The 15,359-nt window shown below is 53.9% G+C and overlaps 1 protein-coding gene across 4 annotated transcripts in view; it reads right to left on the reverse strand.

Annotated features, from left to right (window-relative positions):
• Positions 1-15,359, reverse strand: part of LPIN1 (lipin 1) — a 95,715-nt gene that overhangs the window by 15,980 nt on the left and 64,376 nt on the right. For all 4 annotated transcript variants that reach the window (XM_045189603.3, XM_045189604.3, XM_024552470.4 and 1 more), the window contains 7 exons: positions 14,498-14,591; positions 13,664-13,851; positions 12,074-12,167; positions 11,230-11,299; positions 8,149-8,241; positions 5,129-5,208; positions 1,128-1,254 (listed from right to left, as the gene is read on the reverse strand). In XM_045189603.3, the coding sequence (XP_045045538.2) occupies positions 1,128-1,254; positions 5,129-5,208; positions 8,149-8,241; positions 11,230-11,299; positions 12,074-12,167; positions 13,664-13,851; positions 14,498-14,591 (746 nt within the window). The remainder of the gene's footprint in view (positions 1-1,127; positions 1,255-5,128; positions 5,209-8,148; positions 8,242-11,229; positions 11,300-12,073; positions 12,168-13,663; positions 13,852-14,497; positions 14,592-15,359) is intronic.

Here is a 15,359-nt window from a genome sequence, read left to right on the forward strand (position 1 = left end):
ACTCCAGGAGAAGCAGGGTTGGGGTTTTCTGAAATCATTGCCCCAGGCCACGGAGCAGGCCCTTCTTCCCTGTCTCACTCCAGACAGGGAGGGCTCCCTCCAGGATCTGGGCGACCTGAACCCCGACTCTCCTTGCAGACCCACTCCGAATGCAGCTGGCACACCTCACACACAGGCCTCCCACTTCCAGGGAGGACACCAACCTGACCCCATATTTCGGCATGAGAATCATCAGACAGGGTGAACGCCTAGGCCACCAGGCTCGGAACCACAATTCCAGAACAGGCCACACTCACTACTCCACAGCCAAACGCGCAGGGACCACCTGGGAGACCACGGAAGCCCAGCGTGGGACCACGCTTCCCTATAGAACCACGTTTTTCACGGCTTTCATACTGGCACAAACTGGAAGCAAGCAGTCTGTTACCAGGCCCAGCCTGTATTCAGAAGCAGGAGGTCTAGGCCCAGGAAACCAACCACACACAGGCCACCCGGCTCCAGGTCTCCCCCAAGCCGCAGGCCAGAGCTGCTCACCGCCACGCAGCTGCTTGGGGGCTGCGCTCCTGGTGCGGCGTGGGTGTTGGCACCTGCCCATTATCATTCCCCATTAAACACCATCCTGACTAAGCCTGGGATGCCTGCTCATGACCACTCATGGACACAGGGTCCAGGGAGGGAAGGGCCTGACTGAACCAGCCGCGTGCCCGTGCAGAAGGGGCACTGTGACCTGCCACCTGGAGTGCTGTAAATCCCATCACTGGGGCTTCATGCATCTGAATTAACAAGCATCTCTCAAAGCTGCAACACCGAGTCTGGTCTCTCAGTCATTCACACCTCGGGGTGAATTAGCTGCCCCGGCTACCTTCCTCTAAGGTGAGAAAACAGGAAGCCCCAGGGCTGTGACACAGAAAAAAAAGAGGAAGTGGCCGAGGAGCCTGCCTGGACAGGGGCCACTGTCGGGGCAGAAGCGCACGGCTCCAGAAGGGCAGCAGGTGCTCTGGGAAACCAAGGTGCCAGAAGACCTGTGGGGGTCAGCAGAGGGACACCCAGACGTCACACGCGCCAGGTCCGGGGGCCAAGCCCTGGCCAGTGCCCACAGGCAGGCTGGCGAAGGGCCAGACGCTCACCAGCTGCTCGGAAGTGAGCCGGAGGGTCTTCTTGTAGCCGACGCTGGACAGCAGAGGAAGGTGGCCGGTGCTGGAGGGCCTGGCGGCTGTGCGCTCCTCGTCGCTGGACGAGGACTCATGCTTCACTCTAGAACCCAGGGATGTGACCAGCAATTAGGCAATGTCTCTGGGCAGCCATTAAAAATGTGTCGGGCCAGAAGGGATGGCAGGTCGACCGGGGCTCTCCTGATGGTCGTTTACTGTGTGCTGTACGTTCATTTATCAACAAGCCTCACTAAGCTCCCATTCACACACTCCCGCGTTATTCAGCTGAGGCTGCCTCTCCTCAGTCGCTTCCTGATTTACTAGCAATCACCGCGCTATTAGAAACCCGGAGCTCCTCTGCCTGGGCAGCAGGGCCGGGGTCCCGCCTTGCCTACAAGTACGCTCACATTCTCCTCTCCCCCGTCCGAGGCTGCAGGACAGGTGCATGGAGTCCAAATCCCTACACATCTAACCAGGTAGGCCCCTGTACCCACCTCTCCAAACCCACAGTTGCAAACAATGAGGGCACTCTGGGGCTGACCGGGCGGTGCCAGTGAGGGTAAGGAAGACTCACCAAGCCTGCCCCAGAACTCCTGGTCGGCCTGCCCAGAAGCCACAGGACGAGGGTCTTCTAGATCTTCCTAGTTGGTGGGGACAGGGAGGTGCAGGGGGGAAGCAGGTTCCTTTTCTTTAAATAGCCCATACAAAGCATATCAGTAATTGGTCAAGAATTCTTCTCCCAGCCTCAGTGGCTCATCTATGAAATGACATGTTCCCGAGTCCTCGCCTGCGGAGCCTGTGAGCAATGCTGGTCCTTCTGAACCAAAGGCCCAGAGGTGTCCGGACAGGCGGGAGGGACACAGGCCTGACAAGCACCTGACTAAGAGCAGAAGACGATGAGGCCAACTCATTGAGTCGGGAAATGTTTCCATCCCATCCAAACAGTTTGGGGTGAGAGGAGACCCAAAGGTGAGCCAGCGCGCTCAGGGACGTCTGACTGGCGGCTGCCTCCGCGGGTTGCGTGCAGAGGCAAACTGGAATTGCTGTCGTTTCCATCCACAGCTTTGAAAAAAGACCTAAACACAGGCAGCCACAAGAAATAAAATGGAAGTGGCACAGGGGGCTGGCATAGTTTGGGCTGAGGGCAAGCTCACGGTCACCTGTGGACCCGCCACCCCAAGTGGGCCAGCGTGGCTCCCACACAGTCCCGCCCTCCCCCCCAGCAGCTCAATTGACACTGCGCGCTTCACTGCACCTGCAAGAAGCAACCACACCGAGCCACAGGGCTCATCTCGCCTGCATGTCTGCAGCTGGGAACAACACCTGAGTTAGCACTGATCACGGCGAGCATTCCTCGAATCGTATTTCAATGATTTGTATAGTGACAAGCTGTTTGCTCAATTACGAGGCTTCAGGGACTGTTCTGTCGATCAAGTCTGTCAATTAGGAAAACACTCCTACACCTTTTTTTTTTTTTTTTTTGTCAACTACAGGAGTCTAATTAGGAGACTAAAAGTCTAAGATGCCAATAAAAATTAAAAGATTTACATTTCCAAGAACTTTGTAACTTCTCAAAATCTCAATTCCTTTTCACAAGTCTTTCTTCACGTGTCGGGTTTCAGAAAGCGGTGTGGCGTGCTTCCTTCTGAACGGGTAGCCGTCAAACTATTTAACTGGGAGAAGCACTTCTACCGGCATTGACCAGGTTGTACCAGTAGTGAGGAAATCCTAACGCTTCGGATAAACCCCACCGGCTGAGCTCCACGCTGGGGAGAGCTGCAGAGTGTCCCACTGCTGCAGCCCCAGGCCTCCAAGCCGCGCTGGAACCGGAATAAAGCAGGGGCACCGGGTCCTCTGTGTGCGGGCCCTGCACCGGCACTGACAGGTCCCACCCCTCTCAACCCTCCTGGAGCCCCAGGACCGTCTTCCCCGAGGCCTAAGACTGGTGGGCTCCCGCTGAATATAGCAGTTGGCCGTGTTGGGACACATCTTGGAGTGTGTTTTAAAACATCCCAAACTGCGCAGTCGGGACGAGCACGTGTCCCCACGTCACTCGGCCGCGGGCACACCCCCCGTGGCCCAGCCGGGTTTGTGGTCCAGGCCTCCTTCTTTGTGAGGCTACTGTGGGGATTCAAGGAGCCGACACCTGTGGTGTGGGTGTCACTCTTGTCCCCGTTTTACAGGTGAAGGAGGCGACACTGAGGGGTTGATGAGGTCACCTCCTCTCCTGTGAAACAAGGTCACACACAGGAGGCTGACGGAATCCCCACTTGTGCAGTCGCTCCTGCTTGGAAACTACTGCCAGGACAGGGAGGGTTCTCACAAAGAACCCCAGGAGAGCAGGGCGTTCCGAGTGCAGCTAAAGCGCTGGTGTGAACCGCTTCCACGGGCCGGCTGCTGCGTCTCTGCCCACGAAGCCTCCCATGGTGCCACCACCCCCGGGCAGGCTCCCTCTGGCTCTCCGGGCACAAACACCGCATCGTCCCTTTGTTGAGATGTGGTGAGGAGTCTGCCCGGAGCCAGGACCCCAGCGGACCCGCGTGGCCCCCAGGTCTGCGGCTGGCAGCTGCTGCTTCCCTCTCACAGGAGTGCACACCACGGACTGAAGCTCGCGGCCACTCAGCCTCATGCTTTACGGTCCCTCCAAGGGACTGTGCGGGCTTAGCCTGTGTCCATCCCGAGCACACCTGCTGTCTCCCTCCCAACACTCTCAAAGCCACACTCACAACTCCTGTCGGGAATGAAGCCAAATGATCATCCTCGGCAGCCCTCCCAGAGGAGGCGCCCAGGGTGGGGGTGTCGAGGGGGGCGACTATGAGCTCTGCCAACCCTGCTCCCTCGGCCACATGGATCCGCACGGGGTCAGGTGGGACACGCAGGGCCAGGGCGCCACCAGGGAGCATGGAAAGGGTGTCCCCAATAACACCGCTGCCGGGAGCGGCCGGGCCACTTAAGAGTCATCTCCAAAACCAGTTTTGTCGGGTCCTACACACTCTTCTCCACGGAGAACTAGAGGGAAACCAGACCGTTTCCAACTTGCCACCCCCCTGGGTTTCTATTTCCAACAGCGAATCCTAGGAAGACAACAGTCTAAGAGGAAGCGTGGGCCAGGAAGGGGTCTGAGGACTTGGACTCCAAGCCCACCTCTGCTACAAATCAACACTTTGGGAAGATCTCGTCAGGTCAGGAGCAGCTCGGCCACCTCTGTGGCCCGGCCTCCATGGTGCAAAAATTGATTAAGATCCGCATCCTGCCTTCCACTAATTTGTTGACATTTGTCTGCCGAGCGAGAAACGCAACCTCACGTGTCTTAAGCACAGGAACTCACAGCGGCAGGTCACATGCGAAAGGTGTGCTGCTCGCTCACTCACTCAGTGTCCACATGCAGCCTCAGCACCACCACCGGTGGGTGACAGCACTGCCCTCAGAGTGGAGTCACCCCGAACCCCAAATGGACAGACCAGCCTGAAGACAAAACAAAAACGCTGCCAGTCCTATCAATAACTAGAGAAGTAGCAACTTAAGTCCTGGTAACTGTTTAAACTACAGAGAAAGGCAAGTTTCTTCAGAAGGGAAACCTACTTCCCTGTCACTGGTAAGGCCACTGTTCTTCATCATCTTCATCATCATCATCACTATTACTGTCTCATGTACACGGAGGGTTGTCTCGTGACAAGACCATGAGAAGTGCTCCGGTTACACTGTATCATTTTTAAGCCTGTCTTTTATCTGGACATTAGCTCTCTAAGGGAACGACGGTCTTCATCTGATTAGTGGGAAACCAAATTAAGCCATTTGCCCCTGGTCACTGAATAAATGACAGAGGCAGGGCTGGGTCCCGGGGCTGCCACCCCAGTCTGCCCAGGCCCGAGGCCGTGCTGTCTGGTGAACACCATGCTGTCAGTGTCCACCAGGCCTGTGCCATGCCCCTGAACACAGGAAGGGGCTGCCACGCCCCAAGACGGCTTGCACTGTACCTGGTGGCCATGCCGAGCTGTGACGGCTGCTCCCCGGTGCTGTGGCTCTTGCCAGCCAAGCACTGCTCTGGTTTACTTTCCTGGAGAAGCAGAGAAAGAGTGAGGGGCGCACCGAAGAGACAGCTGGGGGTCCCCCATGGGCTCCCCAGTCCCAGGGGCAGGGCCCGAGTGCCTTCCCCAACAGCACACCCCCCCTACCCAGCCCCTCCGAAGTGCACAATTCAGCTGATAAATACACGTGACAGAACTTGAGCCCGCTTTCCGCAGTGTCCGCGGCAGCAGGCCAAACCTCACAGCCACTGGAGTGCTGCACAGATGCTCTACCGGGCGCTGCTCGGGCACCTGAGGGCTTTCAAAACGTTTCCCGTAACTGCTGATAGAAATGCCTGAAAACAGTTTCACCCCGCATTTTGCTTGGGAAAATGTGGACGCCTTCTCCCTTTCTCGTACTCATTCTTTTCCTAGAAAAGGCTCCTCCGCTGAGCTGGCAAGAGCTCTGGGGCTCTCCGAGATTGGGCCAGCCCCGCTTCTCTCACTTAGGATCCGGGACAAGTCGCGGGACCTCTCGACCTCGCTTCCCCCCTGAAAACCAGGCTGAGAAGCTCCTCCTCCTACTGCTGTGGGGAGGGCTGCACAGCAGCTGCACCGAACCCAGCGGCGGCCTGGAGCAGGCAAGGGCGGGGGGCACCCACAGCCCCCATGGCCCGGAAGGCACGAGAGGCCGGTGTTGCAGGACGGAGGATACTCAACTCCATCTCACTATTTGTGGTCATTTGCTCTGGAGGTAGATCAATGTTTTCCATGTTAATTTTTAAAAATAAGCAATATAAACAGCGTGATCATCTTAACATATGATGAGTACTAAGTATTTTTTAAATATTCTTTAGCTTTTTATAAGGGTACAAATAATTGATATAATAACACGCCCAGTGATTTTTAATCTGTTTATTAAGACAGGTAACTTAGCTACCACTATTTACAATTCTTTGCCAGACTAGCTCAAAAATATGTGTCTATCTGAACTAAATACATTTAGTTTTTTAGAAATATTTAATTTCATAATGATTCCTTATTTCACCCTGGCATTCCCCTCAATCCAAACTGGTGAGAAACTGGATATTCTACAATAAGTAGAATATGTCTTTGACATAGCTTTCTGCCTAAATTCTAGAACATTCTGCCCTTTAGTAAGGGCACTAGAAAGGCCCTTTAAGTCTCTTACAGTAAAATATATGTTTGTGCTAACATGTTCAGAGCCCTTGGGAATAACGGAACAATCAGTAAAACTCAAGTATGCTAACAAAGAGCGTCAAAGAACAATTTTACCCTGATAAAATCTTTCCAGCAGACTTTTTCCCTTTGAACTAATAAATAAATAGCTCGCGGGGGTTTCTTTTACTTTTTTCCTTATCCTCACCTGAGAGCATGCTCATTAATTTTTAGAGAGGGGGAAAGGGAGGGAGAGAGAGAGAGAGAGAGAGAGAAACATCGATCCTCCGCCTCCCGTACATGCCCCGACCTGGGACCAAACCTTTCAGTTTAGCCGATGCTCCAACCAACTGAGCCATGCTGGCCAGGGCTCTTTTACTGTCATAATAACTAACTGGACAGTTGTCCCTGGGGTTTCTTCATGCTACATTCCAAAAGTAATCAGCATTCCCTCAACAAACATTCCCAGAACCCCTGCTCTGGGTCCAACACGGCTCCAGGGCTGCCCAGGGACCAGAGCCACACACGGTCTCGGCCTTCGTGGAGTTTAGGGTCTAGAGGGAGAAGACGCTGATCAAATACTCACACTGGTATGTGTGTAATTACAAACTCTGACAAAATTCATGAAGGACCAGCCTGGTCCGCCAGCTGGCTGAGTGAAGGGGAATGAGAAGGGTCCTCCGAGCACTGGGCAGAGAAGGTAGCACATGCAAAGGTCCTGGGGTAGATGGACTCTCTGCCAGTGAGGCCAAAGCTCAGAGGGCAGAGGGAGAACTGCAGAAGATGAGGCTAAAGAAGGAGGTGGGACTAGGATCCCCAAGTCCCGCGACCATGGTGAGGATGCTGGTCTTCATTACAAGAGCCCTGGAAACCCACTGAAAGGCTTTAAGCAGGGAGTAACATAAACTGGACCAGGATCCTAAATAGAACAGCGTATCACCGTACAGAAAATGAAGAAGCGAGGACAAGAATGGATGCAGACAGTTCATTTGGAAACAATGGCCATCCAGACGTGTGGGAGTGAGAAGGTGGAGAGAGATGGAAAACCTGAGAAATATCTAGGATGGCAAACTGGTAGGATGGGCGACAGACTGAATGTGAGGAAAAAGGAGGTGACTGGCCTATGGACGGCCGGTGGCGCCGTTTTCAGACTGCGGTCCAGTGATACACTGACAGAGACGTCAGAGAATGTCTGGTCTGGAGATAACAATGGGTCATCACACAGGGGAGCTTGCCGTGGGGACAGTGGGCGACCACAGCAGAAGAGAAGCCCTTCCGGGGTGCTGGGCCAGAGGGAGAACGCCAGGTGGACACGGTGGGGTGGAAACAAGGAGAAGGCTTCGCAACCGGTTGGGAGGCAGACAAAGATCTGGAAACAATTGTAGGCGTTTATAGAAACGCCGTCCAAGCGAGAAGACTAATGAGAATCGGTCTGCAGCTCTCGGCATACCTCACTGAAATCATCCTCACAAGCAGAAGGAAGATATTTAACTTAAAAAAAAAAAAAGTGAACTATCAGGTTGAATCCCTTCTTTTCACAGATGAAGAAACATTCCAGAGGAAGAGTGACGTGACCATGGCCTGCGGGCTAGGAGGTAACGGAGCCAGGCGGTGAGCCCCGTCCCCGCCGGCCTCCCAGACTGCTCTCCTCCACCTCCCGCACACCTGCGATGCCGGCCCTGCCTCCGGTGGAGGGGGCCCCTACGCTGGCTTACGCTCATTTCTCTGACATAAGAGCTTGAGGAACGCCACCACAGGAACCCCAAATTCCCTGAGCTGAGCCCAAACACTCCTGTGTTTTCCGTGCTTACCTCCTTAATTGTGGTATTTCTTCCCCTCCAGGAAAACCACCATCTTCCTCCCTTTCTGGGCATCTTATCCCTCATGATGGATTCCACAGTGGCCTGTTTTAAATGGATGGTAACATAAATAATGGAACCAAAAAAAGATCAACTTAGCACATTCAAACCAAAAGACGCACACATGCAAATTAAAGTAAAAATTTAAAAAAAAAAAAAAGAGAGAAAATGCAACATACTATTTGTGAATTAAAAAACTTTGAGAAGCAAAACCTAATGGCGTCCAAAATTACAGTAAGGTAACTTAAGCATGAAGACTTAACAAGATGTTAAGGGAATAAACAAACAACAAAAAGATACAACACAACAACAACAGAAAAAGAAAGCATTGAAAATCATTAGTGATTAGTAAGACCAGAGATTTCAAGTTAAAGTGCCTTACTGGTTAGGATACTGTTACTCTCAATATAAAATAAAAAATGAAATGATTACTATGGGGGATAGGGTAAAATTTCCCAAGATGTTTTTAGCAAATGTGAATTTCTAAATCTTAACAAACTGAACGTTAATAAATGCATTTAAAATATCAAGTGTTAAAAAAATTCATACTCTTGCCCTAAATAAATGGAAGTTTAATGGGAGAAGATTCAATATCAACTAATAATTTCCTAAGTGTTTCCAAAGAACAAAACATCCATCTTGAAGCTAATTCCCTGGACCAAGGTCAGTGTTATCTCATTTTTTTCCTTAGTTCACAGAACTACCAGGTAGAAGCTGACATATCAGCTGGTAATGATCAAAAGATGTACTCTTTCAACCAAATAGGCTGCCAGTACGTGGAAAGATGAATATTTCACATATTTAGCCTGAAGTGCGCTTCTTTTTATCATTTAAAACACCCTACCTGACACAAAGCAGCACCTGAATACGCTGAAAGGCATAAAATGCAAACCACACATGCACCCTCTTATGAACAGGACCGTCCACGAGCTCATCATTTACCCTGCTCCTATTTCATCCAGAAATGTGCAAAGCGCCAATTAAAACATAAAAAACCAAACAGGATTATTGTCTAAAGCTCTCAGGAAAAACAAACAAAAAGCCAAGAAAATTCTCAGAAGAGTAATAAGAAGATACAAACCTTACTAAGAAGTATATTTAAAACCACAGTAATTTTTGAAAATGCAGCTGGTACCTGAGTAAACACACTAATGAAACAAAAGACCAAGTTCAGAAATGAACCTACATTCACAGAGAAACGAAGAGATGGTCAGGTTGCAACCGCCTGTTGGGGGGACGAGAGTCGTCATCTAATGAAAGGAGCCAGGGTGATCAGGCAGCTGTGCCAACCCCGGAAGTTGCCGCCCTGGACGTGTCCCCCCTTTCTCACTTTCTGGCCGACACGCCCAAAACTCTGCTCAAGAACCAGGCTGCCATGTGCTCCGGGGAGGCAGCCTTCATGCCAGAAAATGAACCTCAATTGGCCTACACTAGTCAGTCATCCCACTGTTTTGCCAGCTCCTGGTTGGGAGGTGATCATGTGACCAAGTCATGGCCAATGAAGTGCCTCCATCCTTCCCACCTTGGATGGGGTTGTATAAGAGGATGGGTAGAACACGAAGGGAAAGCCAAGAAAATCTCAGAGAAGCTGACCCACGTTCATCCAGCCCGGACTCCCAGCCTCAGAGATTCTTATTACGTGAGAAAGTAAACCCCTATCGTCCACGCCGCTCGCAGTCGCTGCTTCCTGCCCCAGAGCGCCCTAACTCAATAACCAGCTGCGAAAAAACTGAGTTGGTCCCTGTCACCTCACCCATGACTCTCCACATAAAATCTAGACGGATCAAAGACTTAAGAAAGTACTAGAAGAGACAGGGCACATTTTCACAAGTTGTGGAAATGAGGAAGCAGGGCCATTCCAAGTATGATACGAAACCCAACAGCCGCAAAAGACGGACAGATTCTACATGCAAACATAACTCTACCTTAGATAAGCACCGTACGCAGTCAAAAGACTGCCGCCACACTGGAAAAAAGACCTAGGGTGTGTATCACAAAGTCTAAGTTTAGAAGCCACGGGCACTCCCTTTCCTGTAAACTAAATCCTGTAACGGCATTTCCACTGCACTGGTCTTTTCTCTCAGTAACGTGTAAGAGTCGAAATGTGCAACGTAAACATGTGTCCCAGGCCATGGGTACCGTGAGGAACCTGGCAAGAAAAACAAAAACCACCCGGGAAAGCAGGCCCTCCACCCAGTGCACAGTACACACCGGTAACATACCCCCCAAATAAGGTCACAAGCCCCAAACTCCAACACACACACACACACACACACACATATACACCCAAGGCGGCGAGAGTACGCTCATCACAGTCAGACAGCCCTTCCAGACCCTCAGGCATCAGGACTACCCGACAGATAGCAACATTGAAGCAGAACAAAGCCCGTGTTCCATGTACAAAGGACCAAAGGAGCGTGTGATCTAGCAGGAAGACACAGCACTGGAAAAATGAACAATTCCAGGCTGAGCGTCCCTGACTGCTGAGGAGGGGACGCTGATGACAGCACAGTGGCTGCCGCAGTGCATCTGACCTCTCACCCTGCATCTCCTCCAGCCCCCACCTACTCTCACCTGCAGCCTGGAGCACCCGGGCCCTGCCCTGGCTCCTCCTCGGCCCATCAGGCCTGAGGCTGCTCGCTGGCGGAGCGACACCGGAGCTGGCACCAGCACCTGAAGCCTGCTGTGCTGTGGCCCCGCGCCCTCCCCTAGCCATCCCCAGGCTCGGAAGACCCCCGCGTCCGTCTGCCCCACACCCAACCCGTGTCCCTAGCACTGCAGGTGTTGGGAAAGGAACGCTGGGGGAGGCAGGACTTGGTCTGGCACCCCCACGGTTGGGAAGTTTGCCTCCATGAGCAAAAGGGGGAGGACGTTCACAGTGCGAGAGAAACGGATTGGAAAGCCCTGACGCTGACTCGGGAACTTTGAAAGAGTACAACGTCATCAAAATAAAACAAAATCTAAACTGCACCCACCCCGATCAACCCGTCCACCATTTTCAGTGCCCCCTTTCTTTCTTGTGCCGGCGCTCACCTTTGGCAGAGGCTTCTGGAAAGCTTGCATGGCCAGGAGCAGAGGGGCCGCTGTGGTCCAGTTATAGTACCTGATGCGAGACAGGAGACAGACGTTAGACCGAGGCTCAGACTGAAAATCTCACGGCTTGAGAAGAGGTCATGGAAAGTTCTGGAACTGCAGCTGGGTCCATGAAGAGCCCCAAACTGTTTCCGACATCCCAGTTCTCTCCCGCATGTCCCACCCTTGCGGTGGCCACACGGAGGGGCCAAGCAGCTGTCCAGGCAGCAGCACACTCAGTACGAGGTGGCAGGAGACTGCAGCCGCTGGACAGCAGCCCGAGGCCCACGGTGCACCAGGCCACCCACGTGCTGGTGGCACTGCCTGCCACGCCTCTAGGAAAAGGCCACCAGGCAACCTAACTTCACGGGTAAACATCCACGACCCCTCTCAGGAAGAAAAGCCTGCCACAGTCTACCTAACCCCTGCACGTCCCCGGACATCCTTCAGCTTGTCTGGGGGACCTCAGACGAGGAAGTTGTGTGGGGTGGGTAAGCAGTCTCTTCTGCCACACCCGCAGGCTCTTCGGGCCCGGGCCCCACGGGCCTGTGACTGTACCCGGTCCCCTGTAAAATCTAGCATCGACGCCCACAGAGAGCCACGGGATCGAAGCCCACATCAAGCTACCAGCTCCACAGCACCAGTTATGCCAACGGTGAGCTGACAATAACACGTGCTAACAAAGACATATAAATACACATAAACACAGAGGCTAATTTCTACGGTCCATGGTCCAGGCTCTGCATTTGAAAACCTGGCGCTGAACGGCACCACGCCACTGCGGTGACTCTCAGGAGACACTCACTTATTCCCGATCTTCACCACGAGATTGGGGTCATCGATGAGCGCAGGGTTGTCCGCAAACTGTTGGTATGACACAGCTTGTTCCAAAAACGCTTCTGGGAAAGCAATCGCAGGGGACGGGAAGAGGTGAGGACAATTTGGTTGACAAAATCAGGCCTATTTTCACTGGCTCCTGTTCCCAGGTAAGATTCCTGAGAGTTTATACACTGCGACTGTGCGGGTAATTCTTCAACGGTGTAAGTAAAGGAACTTCGGTGTGTTTGGGAGCAGCGTCCACACAGAATGAGGGGAGCCTGGGGTGGACTGAGGATGTGGGGGAAGCGTCCCCCTGGTTGGGGCGCAGACATTTACGCAGGGGCAGGGGCATGGAAAACACAGTCTACGTGCACCTCCGAGGAGGCAGGTGAATGGTAAGCGGGGCGCAGAAACCAGGAGGCCTGGGTTTAAGTCACATTCATTGCTGTGACCTTGGGCAAGTGGTTAATGTCCCCGGTCCCCTCATCTGTCCCAGGGGGATACTTCCTCGGGAGCTGTCAGGATGGAAGAGGCCACAAATAAAAGGCAGTGTCCCACCTAAAACAAGGGCTCGCTCCATGTCAGCAGGTGGGGTTCTGGCCACTGCCACCTGCGAGGGTGCGGAGGCCCACATGAGGCCCAGCCGCTGATGCAGCCCCACTCGCTCCAGAGCTGGCAGGAAGGCCCGGGTCAGGGGCGCCTTTGTTCACCATCATCAGGCTGATGAGTTAGTGGATTCAGGGCCAGCATAAGAGGCCCTGGTCTTTGTGTAAGAAGTAATTCCCAAAGCCACGAAGGGACCTCAGGGTGAAGAGAGGGTCTAGGATGGCACCTCGGGGAGGAAGGCGGTCATGAGTGGCAAGGGGAAGAGGAACAGGACCAGACCACAGCGGGAGTGTGGGGTGGTGGCGGGGGGGGGGGGGGGGGGGGGCCGGGGGGAGGGGGGAGGGCGGGGAAGAGGAACATCTAAGTCTCCTCAGGGAATCTGTCAGGTGGTACTGGCTGGCCGCACTGACTGGGGGTCACCTCAGTGGTGGCCCCAGACCACCTCCCCACATAACTGTCCTAAGACACTGAGAAATCATGTCATGAATATGATGAATGCTACGAATTCATTCACCCCCTAAGCCAACACTCAGAGCACCCTTCACAGCCCGCTGGGAAGTGTCCCTGGACTCGCCCAGGGCTCCCTCCCTCCTCCAAGATGCCACAGCATTTGTGCACCCCTCCAGCGCACTGCGTCCCCACTGGCTGCAGGCTCCTACACCTCTGCAGGGCTGGTGTGGGCACCGGAGACACACACCAGGTGCAGCAGACACACCTGACAATGAGTGATCCCGATGAACTCGTTGCCTGAAGCTGTGTGTGAACCCCAGAACCCTGAGGTCAGCCAAGTGCAGGCCACCAACACGTGGGTCATGAGCAACAGTGAGTCACCGGTGCTATTGGCAACCCAACAAAGCGAAAGCGACTTCTGACGTGAACAAAGTCCAGCAGACCCAGCTCCTGGACATTCTGACCAGTTGCCACAAGAGGGTGCTCTTGGCCGGAAGACCAGTCCAAAGCCCCAGGGTACCTGTGGTTATCTCCCTGTTGTCACTGAGGCCACCGCAGAGAGAGATGGCGATGGACGGCAGGTCCCGCAGGCCGTCGGAGGTGCTCTCCACCCCACTGTCAACACCGGAGCTGCCCACGGACTGCGGGGACTGGTTGGCTGACCGGGCTCCGTTGTCAGCATGTTTGGGGAGCCCGGAAGGATCTCCGCTGGAAGGAGGAAGAGGGGAGGGAGGTCTGAGGACTTTCCTGGTCTTGGGTCTCACACAGACATCAAATGACCCTGCAGAGTAGCAGAGGGCTTCATCGCAGACGGGTGTTTCAGCAAAGCACCATGAGAAGCCGAGACAAGTGAAGTGAATTACCTTGGGAGAGAACACAACCTTCTGCCTGTCGCACCTCCGCGTATCCCCTCCCAGGCCCGTGTGGAGAGAACCAAAGAGACAGCGCTCGCCCAAGAGGCCACAGCTCTGCACCTGGACCCTCTCTGCAAAGCCCGGGAGAACTAAAGCTGCACCCCTGAGGCCACAGGACACCCTGTCCTGGGGGGAAAGAGCCACGAGGATGCCACTCTGGGCACTGGCCACGGCAACATGACCTCAGTGTCCTCAGGAGAGATAGCCCTGCACCAGTGTCCCTGGTCTGAAGGTGCGGAGCTGGCCCGACAGAGACACTCCCACCCCCACGCTCTGCCTGCAAAGAAAGTCCGCCGTCTCTCCTGGCTGCTCCTCCCAGTGAAACGTGGGCCTCCTGCTGTCTTTTCCCACTTTCTAATCAAATAGCAGGGAAAGTAAACTCACACAGGTTCCTACTCAAGAGTACAGAAAGGGACGTGAGGAATAGAAAGAAACCTTACTTTTTGGGGAAATACAGGGCAGCCACCTCGGGGTCCATCTCTGTGAGGTCATCCAGGTAGACACCATCAGCACCGAGATGTCTGCTTCGTTTGTCTGGGGAGGCACATAGGGCACGTCAGAACACGGCTCCTCCCAAAAGGAGCCCGTGGACCTCCCAGAGTCTCCAGAAAGCGCAGTGCAGCACGCACCTGTGCTCAGAAGAGCCCAAACTGGCCCCAGAGCCCCACCCTCAGAGGCCTGCAGCAGAGCCTTACTGGAAAGGCAGGCACCCGGGCCGGCATGCGATGCCATCGTCAGTTGACCACGTGGCCTGGACCCAGTCACGTGACTGCCACGCCTCACTGCCCTTCTGGGAAGTGCACTGCCTCCACTGAAGTGATTAGCGTCGTCATTACTAAGTGATACAGCTTTCATCGAGCCCAATACACCGGGAGCGCAGTACCCACAAGTGCACTGGCTGCAGACCTGCTCACTTCTGGCAGAGAACCATGTGCCTGGGTCCTAGGCTGGTGCAAAGCTGATTGGCCGACAGGTTTCGGTTGACATCATCGCTCTGACGTGCAACCACGTGTGTATTCAGTAGGGTTTATGGAGCACGTACTGTGTGCCAGCCACTACTAAAAGCAGTGAGGAGACAAAGGTAAACCAGACCAGAGTCTTGACCTTACAGAGCACTTAGGTTCCCCTGGGCGTCAGGCAGAACCAACAAACGAGCATCTGAAATGTGGTGGGCAGAAGTTCAAACCGAGTGACGCCGGACAGAGAAACTGGGGGCGGGGAGAGGGGACCGGGTTAGCTGAGTAGCACAAAGCATGCCCAAAAGGACGCACTTCCTCTGGATCCCAGCATCCCCGAGCTGTA

Source organism: Desmodus rotundus, chromosome 5 (assembly GCF_022682495.2).
Source record: "Desmodus rotundus isolate HL8 chromosome 5, HLdesRot8A.1, whole genome shotgun sequence".
In the NCBI taxonomy this organism is placed as follows: domain Eukaryota; kingdom Metazoa; phylum Chordata; class Mammalia; order Chiroptera; family Phyllostomidae; genus Desmodus; species Desmodus rotundus.